Source organism: Xiphophorus couchianus, chromosome 16 (assembly GCF_001444195.1).
Source record: "Xiphophorus couchianus chromosome 16, X_couchianus-1.0, whole genome shotgun sequence".
NCBI classification, from domain to species: domain Eukaryota; kingdom Metazoa; phylum Chordata; class Actinopteri; order Cyprinodontiformes; family Poeciliidae; genus Xiphophorus; species Xiphophorus couchianus.
In genome coordinates this window covers 11,422,086-11,438,018 of record NC_040243.1, presented here as the reverse complement: position 1 = coordinate 11,438,018, position 15,933 = coordinate 11,422,086, and the positions used below count along the sequence as shown (strand labels likewise).

General features: G+C 35.8%; 3 protein-coding genes across 13 annotated transcripts in view; 1 reads left to right on the top strand and 2 right to left on the bottom strand.

Moving 5' to 3' along the window:
* The window catches only part of rnf213a (ring finger protein 213a), a 35,465-nt gene extending 33,317 nt beyond the window's left edge, over positions 1-2,148 (bottom strand). For 2 of the 6 annotated variants that reach the window (XM_028041703.1, XM_028041707.1), the window contains exons 1-3: positions 1,995-2,141; positions 1,880-1,921; positions 588-703 (exon numbers count right to left, since the gene is read on the bottom strand). In XM_028041703.1, coding sequence (XP_027897504.1) covers positions 588-687 — 100 coding nt within the window. In that variant the 5' untranslated portion in view covers positions 688-703; positions 1,880-1,921; positions 1,995-2,141. Of the gene's footprint in view, positions 1-587; positions 704-1,879; positions 1,922-1,994 lie in introns of all 6 variants that reach the window. The other 4 variants (XR_003598634.1, XM_028041705.1, XM_028041706.1 and 1 more) reach the window with 4 other exon arrangements.
* A 7,088-nt stretch (positions 2,149-9,236) lies between these two features.
* On the bottom strand, positions 9,237-13,908 carry LOC114159375 (B-cell receptor CD22-like). 6 transcript variants are annotated; one of them, XM_028041313.1, is made up of 9 exons: positions 12,421-13,907; positions 12,018-12,347; positions 11,684-11,929; positions 10,957-11,211; positions 10,697-10,787; positions 10,373-10,424; positions 10,020-10,156; positions 9,881-9,931; positions 9,237-9,799 (listed from the first exon to the last, which is right to left on the bottom strand). In XM_028041313.1, the coding sequence occupies exons 1-9, from the start codon at positions 12,533-12,535 to the stop codon at positions 9,793-9,795; spliced, it is 1,284 nt and encodes a 427-aa protein (XP_027897114.1). In that variant the 5' UTR covers positions 12,536-13,907; the 3' UTR covers positions 9,237-9,792. The 6 variants fall into 6 exon arrangements, 4 of the variants coding, with proteins under 4 accessions (XP_027897114.1, XP_027897115.1, XP_027897116.1 ...); XM_028041314.1 differs by having other exon boundaries at positions 12,018-12,344; positions 12,421-13,905; XM_028041315.1 differs by lacking the exon at positions 12,421-13,907 and having other exon boundaries at positions 12,018-12,413.
* On the top strand, positions 11,761-15,134 carry LOC114159376 (neuropeptide B-like). The gene is made up of 3 exons (XM_028041318.1): positions 11,761-11,871; positions 13,915-14,265; positions 14,773-15,134. The coding sequence occupies exons 2-3, from the start codon at positions 14,008-14,010 to the stop codon at positions 14,899-14,901; spliced, it is 387 nt and encodes a 128-aa protein (XP_027897119.1). The 5' UTR covers positions 11,761-11,871; positions 13,915-14,007; the 3' UTR covers positions 14,902-15,134.
* Positions 15,135-15,933: the final 799 nt, after the last annotated feature.

The window sequence follows — 15,933 nt, the reverse complement described above, 5'->3', positions numbered from 1 at the left end:
ACAACAAATCCATCAATGGTGGTTGTTTCCAAAAAGCTTAATCTTAGTTACATTTGACCAAACATCATAATTTCACTTAAAGTCACAAAAACAATAAAATTAAAACACATGAGCTGACACTACTACTATAAAAGATTAAGTAATTTTAAGGGGGTTTTTTTTTATAGCTCTTTAAAATTGATATGTAGTATAGTAAATATTAGGATGAGAACAAAGCTTGCTAAACAAACACTTATTTCTATGGAAGCTCATAAGTTTTACAGTATCACATTAAATGCTAGTTACTAAAATGTGTTTTTAAATAAATAACCATACTTTCATGTCACCTTCATGAGTACATTTTTTTTGTTGAAGCTTATATTTCATTATCCTTAATGTAATAAATGTTTAACTCTCTTGAGAAAATGCTTACCCCATATGATACCTATGCAATAGGTTAATGTAACAAGGTTAACAGACAGAATACAGTCTGTCTGTGAACAGATTTGTTAATTTTTTAAACATGAGCATAAAAACATATTTTTTTCAAAATGATTAGTTCAGTTAATACATGAGAATAAACTGAATCTCTAAACTTGTCCACTTACCTTCTGTGTTTGATGTTGTGGCAAGAAGCTTGAAGCCACAATCACTGCAAAACTTGGATTTCTTATCCAAAATATCATAGTCACAACTTGGACACTTCATCGTCAGGCTTCTGTGACTACCACAAAAGAAGAAAGTATCTTGTATTTGATGCCCCAATATAAGGCAGTTTCCTTTCACTTTCTGTTATGTCAAGCACAGTCTCATGATAGAGAGCTCAGATTAACACACAGAAAAGTAGTTCACCTCATGATCTTTGACCAACATTTACACAATAAACTGACCTGCAAGTTCTTTGTTGTGTATCACAATAAAAATATTCTTTTAAAGGAGTGTCACTGGGAACTTTCACACAGCAGCCATCTGTCCCGCCAATTACCATGTGCTGTTACACTAACCTCGCAAAAAATGAGGGGAAGAGCTTACATCTTAAGCATTTCAAATATAAGGAAAGTCCTCAAATAACATAAAAAATTATATTTAGCATTAAAAATACAGCTAATTGGCTGAAGTTTAACAGACTTCACTTGGTACCCCTAGATAAACACTTTCTGATGGGTTTCATTTTCCTTTCTCCACCCTGCAGATAATTGCTTAGTCATTTGGGGCACAGAAACAGTATACCGTAATTAAAGAATTACAATAAATCTAGATTACACCTACTTGGCTCACATTTAATGCAGAGTTTAAAAAAAATAATAAGACAATTTCTTTATTTTAACTGTATTTTATTCTTTATTATTTCAAGTCAAATTTGGGTCAGCCTTATTAATAAATATTTGTGATAGGAATGAATTATTTCACATTAATGTGAGTCATTATTAAACTGGTAATCGTTGCCGTTTAGTTTTGTCTCTGCTGAAAACCTCCAGTTCTGAACGAATGGCAACTGTAGGCAACACAGTTCGATTTTTTTTTTAACTGTACCGTGAAGCATCATCTAATAACAAACGATCTTTGGCTATACATGTCGGCCAATCATATATCAACGAAGAACTTCCTTGTTATTTTCACTACACAAAAACGTGAACGAAAGCTTAGCAAATTCTTTCACTGCTACTATGATAATTTAAATAACAAGTCCCATCAGGAATCCTCACTAAAAGCCAGAACTCGCATCAGAAAAATACCACCACCGCTATAAGCAGCTAGTGAGCTACCTAGCCCAGTAGTTAACGCTTGCTAACTTAAGCTTCGTCTCTCCTCTGTCAAACAGAAGCTAACCCATGACAGCTGTAAATTTAGGTATACGCCGAACCACAACACTGTTTTGGCTCGGTAATCCTCCACTTACTCAGCTGTGTCTTGTCACCACGAGCTCCCACAGTCTCTCCAGCTAATAGGATTAGGACAGTGGCGTTACTGCATGCCGGATGCCTTGTAGCAAAAACAAACATTTCAGCGCTCACCAGAAACTGAGTGGGTCCTCAATCTTCTTCCTGCTGTCAGTTCAGTAAAGTCTACGCACCATCTCTGCTGCATGCGCTGTGCCTCACTGCTGGCTGCTCTGGGTTAAAATGTCGCTGAGGCACGTTTCCGTCTCTCCTAAAGTTTCGTTTCATCCTAAATGGGCGTAAACCCTCAAAGCTTACTTTTATTATGAATCATAAACGTGTGTGTTCCGGTCCCAACTTTATGTGAGGATATAAAAATAAAAATAATAATTAGTAATTTCGCCTATATTTTTTATTTGAAGAACATGGGTGCTCAAAATAATTTTTATATAACAAGATTTCAAGAGCTGTTTAATCAAACAAATCACTGATTATAAAACAGTGACCCCCTCTGGGCAAAAATGTTCCCCAAACATCCTACTTACTTGCATAACTGCTGTGCCTCCATATTTATCCTCGGCTAAAATACATGACAAAGATAAATGGATCAAAACAAAGATATGAAGTTTCTGGAATTCCAACTAACCAGTTAATGAAAGTTATTTCTGTTAAGCCCTTTTTAATGGACAAGAGCAACAAAAAGTGGAGAAACAAACTAAATATTGACACAAACTAAAATGATTCACATAGTGGTTTTATGGAGACTTCACCTACTGTATGTGAAAGCTTTTTACACTTTTTTGATGAGAAAGTCGGTTCTATTAGGGGCCAGATCATCCCCTCTGCTTATGACCCTTCCGTCATTGTGCCTTGTTCTGCTGTTTTACACAGCTTTGAACGCGTGACCTTGCAATCAGTGCAGGAGGTGGTTAGTCACTTAAGGCCAACTGGTTCTCCAGATGATGCTATTCCACCCCAATTATTTAAAGATGTTTTTCTTACTATAGGTCCTTCTGTCCTTGCTCTTGTAAATAGCAGCTTGTCCTCAGGTGTTGTTCCTAAAACTCTGAAACATGCAGTTCTGCAGCCTCTACTTAAGAAACCCATTTTGGATCCTACTGTTCTGGCGAATTATAGACCTATCTCAAAACTGCCTTTTATTTCAAAAATTCTTGAGAGGGTAGTCTATAATCAGCTAATGGCTAATCTTAATGAACATAATATTCTAGAGGTTTTTCAGTCCAGTTTGAAACCATTTCACAGCACCGAGTCAGCTCTTTTAAAAGTTTTTAATACTATACTTTTAGCAACTGATTCTGGTGACTTTGTTGTTTTTGTTGGATTTATCAGCTGCTTTTGATACAGTTGATCATGGCATCTTACTTTCCCGTTTGGAACAGTGGGTGGGCATCAGTCACATAGCTCTTGATTGGTTTAAATCTTATTTGGCCAAGCGTACTTTTTGTGTCTGTCTTGATGCCCATAGGTCTCCCTCTGCTCCACTGTTGTGTAGTGTCCCACAGGAACAGTTCTCAGTTCTAGGCCCGCTTCTTTTCTTGTTGTACCTCCTTCCTCTTGGCTCTATTTTTAGAAAATATGGGATTGCTTTTCATTGTTATGCAGATGACACACAGATATATTTACCACCAAAGAACGCAGACTCTCTTCGGTCTCTGTTTTTATGTCTGGAAGATTTGAAGGCCTGGGTGGCTCTAAATTTCTTGAAACTTAATGAAGATAAGACGGAGGTAGTGATTTTTGGCAGATCCACTGTAGATTCCCTGACCAATCTTGGCTCTTTGGCCCAGTATGTCAAACATGTTATTACAAATTTAGGGGTCAAGATGGATGCTGGTCTTAAGCTGGAAGCACACATTAGAACCGTTGTAAAATCCAGCTTTTTCCACTTAAGGCAGCTAGCCAAAGTAAAACCTATTCTTTCCAGACAGTACTTCGAAACAGTGATCCATTCATTTGTGACTACATTGCTGGATTACTGTAATGCACTTTATATAGGAGTCAATTATTTATATATTTCTCAGCTTCAGAGGGTACAAAATGCTGCTGCACGTCTTTTAACAGGTACACGAAAATATGACCATATTTCCCTATTTTAACTTCCTTACACTGGTTGCCAGTACATTTTAGGATTCATTGTAAAATCCTTTTATTTGCTTTTAAAGCTCTTAATGGCCTTGCCCCTCCCTATCTGTCTGAGCTGTTACAGTCTTACACACCCTCCCATTCCTTCAGGTCAGCTGATCAGTTGCTTCTGAAAATACCAAAGACAAAGTTCAGAATAAATAAAGTTCAGAGGGAACCGTGCTTTTTCTGTGGCAGCTCCCAAGCTATGGAATGATCTTCCTTTGGGCATAAGACAGGCCTCTTCACTCTTTGTTTTTAAGTCCCTTCTTAAGAAACATCTTTTTTCTTTGGATTTTGGCACAATCTGAGAGGTTTTACTTTATTTTATTGTGTCTGTATATTAATATGTATTTTATATTTGATCTTTTCTATTTTATAATTGCATTGTATTTTATGATTGTGTACAGCACTTTGGTCCTGTCGGTGTACAAAGTGCTTCATAAATGAAATTGGTATGGTATGGTATGGTATGGTATGGTATGGTATGGTAAAAAGACCAGGGGTCGATTTTGTTAAAAAGCAACATAAAAAAATCTTTTTAGACCACCCGTGTGGTCTAAATTTCTTGTTTTAATGTGTGGATTTTCACACCACTAGTTTGTGGTGTGAAACTAGTGTTTGTACTGAAATGTGTACAAGCACACCTTAGTTTTACAATTATGACCAGTGACTAGTGACACGAATAAAACTGGTTATATCTTCATCATTTGGGGACAACCTAATCATCTCCAACCCTGGTTGTTGCTCCATGTGGAGCTTGCTAGTGAATCTCTAGTGCAGATTGCTGCTTCCACTTGGCATAAAAAAATATTCTTTGCTCTTGGTGAAAAAGAAAACTGAAAATTAAATTAAATTAAGCTTCTGTGTTTAGTTTCATAGAAGGTTAGAATAGTGGAGATAAACATAGAATATTCATCCTGGGTTAAATGGAGCATCTCTAGCCTGGGTCATTTGTTCAAGTGGGGATGAACAGTAACTCTGGTCTGTGTTACTGGTTCTGCTGGTAATGAATATAGCATTTCTAGTCCAGGTCGGTGGTTCTCTATTGTCGATAAACTGAACATCTCAGGCTGGGTCAGTGAGCCAATGCAGGTGCTCTTAGTGTATTATGTCTAATCAGTGTATATATTTGTTTTGTTTAATTGTAACAAATCTAAAACTAAATATTTGGTATAACCAGATATTTATTTGGTATTTGGTATAAGCAGATCGATTTTATAACTACTGGGAGGAAGTTTCTTTGAAACATCTTTAGAAAGACTTCAGAAATAGTTCTCTTAGCCTCTAAGTAGCATCCTAAAACTCTCCATTAGTGTTTAGCCAGTCAAGAATATTCCACATTGCTTTATTATAGATATATAGGGCTTTGGAAATGACAGTTCATCATCATTTTTTTTTATTCTGTCTTGCTTTTTTTATGTATAAGCAGTGCTTTTGGCTTAGTCTAAACAGGCTATTGTTAATTGTATTGAAATATAAAGTAATTTTCTTGAACAGAACAACAACTGAACCACGATTGAACCAAAAACATGTTTTACAGTTGACTACACACACTGTTGTAGTAGAACTTTTAAAAAAATACATTGGGCATATTTATATTACTTTTTATAAACTTTGAACAACATATACAAAATTGAGAAATTCCAAATAGCTTAAAAGTGATGCCTGCAAATGTTTCTGTGCCGTCAAAAGTTAATTATAGCTTGGCAATGTAAGGTAAGAGTCTTCATTGCTAACTTTCACTTTCTCTTTGAAAAACAACCCAGAACCTATTACTAGAACTGTAGCACTAGAAGTGAAACAAAAGTGATCAAATCAGACTTTTAAAATACATAAAACATAAAACTTCCCAGTAGAAAATAATCTAAAATCATGGAGGAATGTTTGGTTGCCTAGTAGTAGCACTGGATAAACTGGTTAGTTAAAGGCAGCATGCCCTCAAGATAGCAAGAGTTTGGCAAACAAATCAGTTTGTTTGTTTGTGAAACTAACTGATTTGTTTGTTTGGCATTTTGAAGCTACATCCAGGCTGTGCCAAAGCTAAAAACAGCTCTAGATCATTTAATATCACAAAGAACTGGTACTGCAACAACCTTGGAGCATACTTAAGTAAAACAAGCAGATCAATCGCACACTAAATGTTCCTTTAAATGAAGTCCAGGTCACCCGATTAGCAATTTAATAAACACTTAAAACTTAAACTTGTTTATATGAAGCATCCTGAAATGCATGCAGGATGACCTTTGATGTGTTATGAGTCAGTTCTCCTTATAGCTCTCATGTGACACTCATGCGCCGTTTGTTCGGGCTTTCCACAAGTCAGGACACTCAGAATTGATCAAAAGGCCATGCTGTGCTCCTACATGTTCAGCAGAGGGCAGCGTGAGACAGAATCTGAGTGTGTGTGGAACAAAGTGACATCTCGGCCAAAGGATTTCACAGGTGACTTCTTCAGTCATCTATAAGAGTCACATTGGTTATCTGTCTGAAACACCATAGATTGGTGTTTCAGCAGGATCACTCCACTTTCACATTTTCAGGTTTTTGTTCAAACATAATGCCATGGTAACTTGGATTGCAGTCAGAGCTAAAGGTTCACTTGGGCTGTCAGGGTTTAAGATTAGAAAATGTGTCTTTCATCCTGAAGAATACAGTAGTTACATACAATGCAAAGAGCAGTGTGAGACGAAAGCATGGTGATATTCTAAACGCTTTACCAAAATTTAAATTAACCAAACAAAAAGTAAAAGAGATGCTGTTTGTGACGAAATAGAAACTCACAAGTTCTTTTCAGTTCTCGTCCTGTATTAAAAACTACATTGATAATTATTGTTGGGATATTTTATGAGCATGCCTTCACAGTCATAAAGAAACAGTAACATCAAGAATAAGATAAAAAAAGAGGGTTCCAATACAAGCTAAGGTTGAAATCATTTCACATATAGTCGAAGTTTGTTCTGTGTTTAAAATGTGGATGTCTTCCTGCTGTTTTCTGTTCTGCCTCTTATGATTCAATCGAGTGTCTGTATTTAAAGTTTGTGGGTGTAACATGACGGCACGTGAAAAGTTCCAGAGGTAACATTTCTGTGACTGCAACTTAAATGCAAGTTGGTAAACAACTTTCAAAGACAAACACATGTTGTGTAAGCCAGATACGTCATTATTTTAGAGAAATCAGACAGGAGTTGTCTATTATTGTATTGCCATTTCTCTTTCATATTTATATATATTAAAGAACAGATGCCATTAAAGCTTTCTGTGTACATCTATAACTCAAAATGACGTTGCTTGATGTCTGTGAGGGGTTTAGCGGCGATGTTCTGAAAAAGAAAAAAGACATGTTTGCACCGGGGCCGCCTTAAGCTCTCGGTTATTAATGTTTAACCTATGCTTGTTGAACTTTACCTGCAAACTTCGCTGTATATCACTCACATGGGAGTCCGTCTGCTCTAGCCTGCAGGTGACGAAGTCGATGAGCGACTCTGCATCAATGGCTCTATGAAAAAATTGCTTGCAGCTAAAACAAATTTTTCATGTCTATCTTTCTCTTGGAGTTAAAAGATGCTTTGATGACCTAAGCGTCACACAAGACTTTCTTTGTGTGTTTGAGGTTTTGCTGTACTAGTTGATGTAGATGAGTTCTGGCTACACAGTAATCACAAACAAGACTCAGTATAAAATATAATTATCTTTATGTGTACGTTTGATCTTTGAGTCACTGTCACACCTTTTTGAGCAACAGATCTAGTACATGAAATAATCTGGATATAGCTTTTGCTGATTTCCATAACCTCAGTTTTGCTCATGGTTTTTTAATGATGTAGATGCAATCAATCTTCATAGTTCATTTTGTTAAAGAGCTATACAAACAGCCTTTTTTGTTTTTTCAAAGAATGTCATTGACAGAGTATGCTGCGTACCCTATGAGGGCAACAACATCCCCAGACAGTGAGAAGTGTTGAGACAGACGTAGTTATGACGCCAACATTTCTAAATTCCCTGAAGAGCAAATGCATGAAAGGAGGCAAATTGAGGCATCCACTTCAAGTCTACTTTTTTTGTTTTTGATTTTACAAAAACTTGAAGCATCAAAATTACATATTAATCTTAGGATGTCATGATGCTAAATATTTATTTAAATCTAACCAGATGTGCTTTGACATAAGATGAACTTGAGTGAAATGGGTTAAAGTTGCTATTGTCAGAGGACTATGTCTCTTTTGATTAACAAAAGTCAGAAAGGTTTCATTAAATAGATTGAGTGGAGACTTCAAATGTTTTCTTCCAGATGTTGATGCCTATCTGAAAAAATGGTTGTCTTTAACAACCGAACAACAATGAAGAAATTCACAATTTTATTTCAGAAAAATGTCCAAATCAAAATCTGGAAAAGTGAATCCATTTTCAAACATTAACCTAGATTGTTGATTCATTTCACTTGAGACAAACAGGCCTCCAACCCAGAGAGAGCATATAGGGGTGGGTGTTTTTATTGCCAGTGTATCAGCATACCTTAATTTATTTTGCATCCATTAAAATCAATGAATTTTGCGTACCAGGTGCAGAATTATGCACACAGGCATAATTCTTTAAGTCACCTTCAATGGTTATTTTATTTCCATGAATCATAAAAGCATCTGGAAGATAGACTGTAAAATAGCATTTGGAAAATTGCACTAAATCCAAATGAAATACTCTAGACAAGTGTGGGGAATTTTTAGCGTAACAGTAGCAAAGAGTCAAATTAAAGAAAAAGCACAGAAATATATATTGTTATATTAAACAAAAAAAAATTGTGTCAAAAATAAGTCTACAGAACACAAAAAAGAGCGAACAAATGTAGCAATAAATTAAGAGAAAATCCTCAAATTAATGAAAATAATTTCAAGTTTGCTGTACAAATTGTGCTTTTTGTACTTGTGTAAAGAAATGCAACATGCAACAACACAGAAATCTATGAAAAGAACATCAGCTGAATGCTGACAGTTTTTCTTTTTATGTGTTTTGTTAGGAGCAGTTGTAATAGTAGTACACTTTACTGTGCTCCAACAGTGTCATGCATGAGGTTGGAGACATTATCCAGAAGTCTCCCACCACCCGTACTGTGGGCATCCCAGGATTATGGTTGAATGCAGTTTCAACTTCACATCTAAAAGAACCACATATTTAGGTGACAGGCCACAAAAGCTGAGAAGAAAATGGCCAGAAAAAAACATAGGAAGTAGTCGCAGGTTGGGAGGCACTGTCGTTTTATTGTGGTGAATGAGTCACTTTTGCACAGACAGACTTTCAGATCTTTCTTTAGAATTTACAGGTAAAGTTCAACAGTTATTAAAAACAATGCATTTCTTGGCTTTAGAAGTAAAAACTGAACAGCCTTTTGCATGTTTTTGAGAACATTTCTAAGAAACTTCTAGTGTCTCACAAGAATCATACTATGAGCGATTCCTCACATAAAAGAAATGGAAAGAAGTAACTCACTGTTAGTCATTGAAAACAACTTTTTCTGTAGTCACATACCAATAAATATGCAAGTATCGACAAACAATGGTGGTTTTTGTGCTTCAACATTTTCTCAGTAAATCTCATTGGAGTTTTATTTTTCAGTTATCATCAAGAGTGATACTTTCTGGCAGACAGACTAAATGTGAGTTGCTGTACTTCTTTTCATCATCTAAAGAGACATCCACCAACCAAAAAGATCCCACAGGCAGAAGGTTTTGCTCTTACTCAGACTGCGCTGCGAGCAATCACATTAAGAGGATGTCCTGTTTCAGTGGCTCAAAAGCTAGTTCCTAAAAAAGAAATAAAATGTTTTTAACGAATCTGTTTAAATCAAAAGATTATATATAAAAATCGCATTTGATGGACTTTACCTGCGAACTGTGCTGTAAATAACAGTTTCATTTTCATAATCCTGCTGTTTCCTGAAAGTTAAAATGTATATCAGCACTTGTACCATCTAGTTTATTCATTGATTATAACAATGGGTTAGCAAATGTCAGAATGTCTCACATGGTTCTCTTTCTTCCCTTTTGAAATTCAATAGTTGCATATATTATTTCTGTTGTAGCTTCTTCAACCTTAAGATCGTTGTCAGCTTGTGACTGGTGACTGTCTTCACACCTAAGTCGATTCGCACCATCTGTCCTCTGAATACAAAAATGCAAATACATATTAGTAGATAAGTAAAGGAAACAAAAATGTTTAAATAAATATTAGAAGTCAAAGTTTTTAACCCTAGCCATACCAAAGGTTATTTTCCCACATTTTATCTGTGATGACTCAGAGTTTGAGATGTTTACTTGATTTGGCTTCAGATAACAATGCTGTCTGTGGTTTAAATCAAGGAAACAAAACAAGATGACCTGCATTTCTTCCCGATGTTCTGTCTCTGCCCTCATTTTGCTTTTGGTGAGTCTGAAATAGAGCAGAAAATATAATTTAGGGTGATTGTTTTTCAATTTAAAAAAATTAATATTACAAATTGATACTGACGAGGAAAAAAAAAGATTGTGTTCATTCAGTTTTCTGCATTCAGTTTTTAATATTTATAGAAACACCAGATTCTATAGCTATAGATGATACGTATGTCTATAATTTAAGCTCAGAAAATAAACGCAAGGTTCTCCAGTTTGTTCTGTGTAATACTTTACTCAAAAATAAATGCCATGCAAGGACAGACAGCTCACCTGCAAACAGCAATAACAGATGTCACGACAAGAAGTAGGACAACACTGGCACTGATAATGAAAAGCATGTCTCTCATAAACGTCCAATAAGCTGTAAAAAAATTATAGTTTGTCTGTAATGCTTAAAATATATATATATATATATATATATATATATATATATATATATAACAGTGCAAGAAAACAAAACCTAATGAACTTCTTAATGCATTTTCCAAAAACTAGTTCATAGAAGGCAACGACTTTAGTGAGACACTTACGATTCTTCTTCAAAGTGAAAACTGTGGAGTTTTGACTTCCATGTTTGTTGGAGACACTGCATAAATACTGACCACCATCAACAGGAAGCAACTCAGCCTGATGACCAACTTTCTCTATCCAACCGTCTACTATTTTGAACCACCTGTAATTTTCCACAGGCGGGAGCGCATCGCTGCAGCAGATCAAGACAATGCTGCTGCCCGCACCCATCTCAGATGATGATCTGACGAGCACAGATGTGTTCTTGGGTCCATCTGAAAATAAAGGAAAGAGTTTAGAGTTTAGGTTTTTAGGAGGGGGCAAAGGTAGATATTGAGCAAATGAGTGCCAGGGAAGATTATTTATCACGACAAAGTTGCAAATTACTGCTGCATGGAACATTTGCAGTCTTGCCTTCATCATCCACTTATACAACACAAACTACAGTCACTGCTGGGAACAATAAATTTATTGGTGAAGACAGCATTTTAAAATAATTTCTTCTAAAAGTACAAACATCAATTTATCTGACTGGCCACATTTTGAGGAAAAAAATAACTGCAAAAAAATCAAAAGCACAAATTAAAAAAAATACAAAAGCTTTATACTTTTCTCAAGGCTCCCTTTCAAACTGATTTTCAAAAGGTCCCCTGCTGTTGTTAGCAAACGAAATGTCAGCTTTACTCAGAGGGAGCAAATGGGTGATTCTGTACACATCAAAGTCTTTCTGCTCAGGCTGATACTCACATTCAACATCGACATGAGCCACTCCTGAAGTTGTTCTGTTTTTCATTTTTAGGGAGCAAGTGTAGTTTCCTGAATGTTTAGAGGACACGTTTGTTAAATGAAGTACTGGTCCTTCATTTACGGCTTCTCCATCTTTAAACCAGCTGTACCCATATGAACCTTCTCCACCGTCGCAGCGGTTTTTGCAGGTGAGATTTACTGAATCTCCTTCTTTTATCGTTTCTTTTTGCATCGAAATATTCAGATCTATAAAAATTTGAATTTGAGTTTCTTTTAAATTTTCACTTATTTGAAACAAATAGTACAATTTTAAATCAAATGAGAAATAACTTACCAATAACGTTCAATACCAGAAGTTTAGTGGGGCATCTTTTGTTGGTATTGTATCTGAAAAAATATTTCCCAGCATCATAATGTTTCACTTTGTGTATTTTTAAAGAGCAGTTATGCTCTTTGTCTCCGGCGTACTCAAATCTTTCAGATACATTCCCAGGGTAATTTAAAATTAAACGAACTTTAGAAGACTTCACATAAGCCCACATGAACTTTTTTACTTCTTGTTTTTCAATATTATTAAAGATACAAAAGAAGACAACAGACGAGCCTCTGACAGCACAGATGGTTTGCTGGGGGTAATCCACGAAGCACTTGTTGGAGAAAACATCTGGAAAAGAAAAATTTCTACATGTTGCAACGTACTATAGCTGAAAAATATTTCAAAAATCTATTGTATTTACCTTCTGCAAATAGAAGCAACAGAGTCCACATCAATGGTCTGCTTTCAGCCAACATTTTCAGGCTGAGTAACATTAAATCGTTCAGATCTTTTAATTTTAACAGAAGTTTTAACATCTGTCAGAGTGGAAAAGCAGGCAGTCTCTTTTTCTTCTGCGTGCTTTTCTATCTATCGCCTCAATGTGCAGTTTCCTGCCATGAAAAAACAGGGTGTTAGGTCAAAGCTGCACTTCTCACCCTGTAAAAATCAGGTCACTTATACAAAGCCTGTTTCAGCTCTTCATATTTCAATGTCAGATGTACAAAATCTCTATGCAGGGAGCCACACTTCGTGCACTGCAACCTGATGTTCTTATGTTGTGGTTAACAGTAGGTGCAGGGTTGGAGCCATGATAGTTTAATAGGTTTTGTGCAACGAGATCACACAGCGTTTGTGTTTGATGGGCTATACCACTTTATATATTTATATACTTTGTATATTAGATCTTAAAGGAGTTTTCTGGTAATTTCTGAGTAAAAAAAAAAAAAGAAAAAAGAATCTAGTGTTGCTCCAACGGACCATTGTCATTCTTCACTCTTAAATAATTTAGAAACAATAGGGATTCATATGATTATTAAAATATTGTGAGATATTCGCTACTGTTTTTCTTTTTTTTAACCTTTTAAATGTTTAAAACATCAGCATTTACAGACAGGGGGAAATAATATGTTTGGCTTTGAATTACTAGCAGAACTTTCTCCAACTCGTCTCTCCACCACGTATATATTTTACTGTATAATGCAGTACTTTTTCATTATGTTCTGTTGATTGTTCTCTATCCCTTCTGCCTATATTTTATTAAGTTTCACATGCTCCATTTTTGAATTTATCTTAGGGCAACATATTGTTGCTTCAGTGACTTCCACAAAAGAAGAAGATGCCTTTTATTTGATGCCGCAGCACAATGAAGCTTACTTTCATTTCCTGTTATGTCAAGCATGATCTAATGATAGAGTGCTCAGCTTCATAACAATCACAGAAAAAAGTTGTTCCCCTCTAATGAACTTTGATAAATGTACTTGTTAGTTGAGGCTCGTAATAAAAATGTTATTTTACTGTGAGTGTTCGTTGGCAAATTTTACACAGGAGTTATCTGTTCTGTCAACTACAAGTCCTGTCCTGTCAAAAATGAGGGGAAGAGATGAACCGTTGCAACACAAAATATGAGATTAATTGAATGTATTACAGATTATAAATACAATCTATGATAGCCCCTATAGTTTTGCACCTTAACGATATATGTGACTCCCATTTAATGCAGAGTAAACACAATGTAATAGAAATAATTCTGTTTTTAGGGCAACCTAAGCAAAATAAAACCTAAATTAAAAGGCAAAACACAAAGTTAGAAAACCTAAGCAAAGTTTTTGATTTTAGTGCCACAATAAATTTCTTTCTCGCTTTCTCTCTCTCTCTCTCTCTCTCTCTCTCATGACGATGGGATGATCATCTGGAGCCCTATAAAAGGGTCTTGGCCAGTGAGTGGTCTCAGAAAGAAGAACCAGCAGCCTCAGTGAGATAAGGAGCAGCTCAGACCTCTGCTCTCGACATGGAGATGACTTCTAAACTTATGTTTCCTATCGTGGCGATTTTCCTTCTCGTCGCCTGCAGTCCGTCGGAGGCTTGGTACAAGCAGGTGGCCGGACCGAACTACTACTCGGTGGGCAGAGCGTCCGGCTTGCTGTCCGGGATACGGAGGTCGTCATCGTACGCAAGGAGAGAAGAATCCCCCTCAGAGAGCGGAGAGTCTGCCACCAGCAGCGTCTTATCTCAGTTCCTCTCTCATAACTCTGTTTTAAAGACGATGGTTAGTGGGAATTCATTTGCTCAGTAAACTTTTCAAATTATTTTTTGTTTTTCTTCATTATTTAGCAGACGATTAAACATAACATTACAGAAATTTGGCAGTACTTTTTCCGTTTTCTATGTATTAATTATTAAATAGTAACAGTTTATTCAGCGCCACATGGCTCTTCGCTGCAAAATCTTAAACTTTAATGAGAAAACAAAAGCGAACCGTTCTGGGCTTGCATTCTGCGCCCCGTTTAGACAATAAATATTTTTCACATCAGCAGTATGAAAAATGTCCTACCTTTACTTTAGAAACTGACCGCCTGCATAAAATAAATCTACAATAATTTCTTTAGAAAACATGGATAGAATATTACAAGATTTGCATGAATGTACACAGTATAATGTTGCAGAATATTTGTTGCTGTGTAAAAGCATCTTGAATCATCTTCAATCAAGTGCACGAAACTAGTCGTGATTTTAGGTACTTTAATCCTGATCTGTCTCCGTTCTCTCCAAACAGCCTCTTTGCATTAAAGACATTACCCCAAACCTGCAGAGCTGTGAACTCTTCCAGGAAACCAAAGGATCTCTGAAGTGCAAAGCAGATGTCTTCCTCTCCCTGGACTCCTCAGACTGTGAAGGAGACTGATTGCTGTCCTTGGATCATGAAGCAGAATTCTTAAAAGGACATTTAAAAAACAACATATGTTTAATGTGATGGGTAATGCTGTTGATGGAAGTTTGTTTCTCATGCGCCATTTTTGCTTGTTTTTTTTTTTTTTGATGAAATATGTCTAATTGTTATCTGGTCCAGTATTATTGTTCATATTTGATCCGAGTTTACATCAATAAATGGATTGTACTGTGGATCTAAAACGCAAATCACAAAGATGTCATTTGATTCTTCACATTTCATCACTTTGGCAGTGGAGAAAAGTTTGCAAAACAAGTTGAAAACCGTCCTCTAACTTTCTGCCAAGGTTATTTCATATTTATGATACATTTCATTCACTATCTTCAGTTTGTTAAACTGAAATAATATTTTAGGACAGAACATAGACCCAACTCAAAATTTTTACATTTAAACCTTAACAGCAAGATGAAATCTAGATAAAACATCACTATGTCAAGTCACAGTTACTTGAACAATTATGAGTGGGTGAAAAAAAATCTGGCATACACTGGGGAGAATCCTGTTGCTTCATCCCTTAATCTACAGTAAAATTACAGAATGAACAGAAAAACAAATAGTTGGAACAGTTACAGTTATTTGCTAATCTGACTTGAAATATTAACACTAAACACAGCTGTTAGAAGGCCTACCCAATCATATTGATGGGTCAATCAACATGGAAGGCCTTCACCATTGTCACACTAATTTGTAGAGAAGTATTTCATGGCAATTAAATCTGGAAGTATTTAAACTTATCTACCAATTTTGTTTTTTACTGATTTTTCATAGTAAAATTCTCCAAGTTCAGTCAGAACCAATGAAAAGCATCTGAACTGGAACTTTTAGGTCTTTCTAAAAATTCTCAGACATAGATGTAGGTTTTGTCAGGGGTATTTTATTAAATGAACAGGTGAATGAATAGGTTGTTCTGGGTTTGATTGCATTTGCTAAAAATATTAATACTAAGTTGCAGTTTTGAAATTTTAGTGTTCATGTACGTTTGGACAC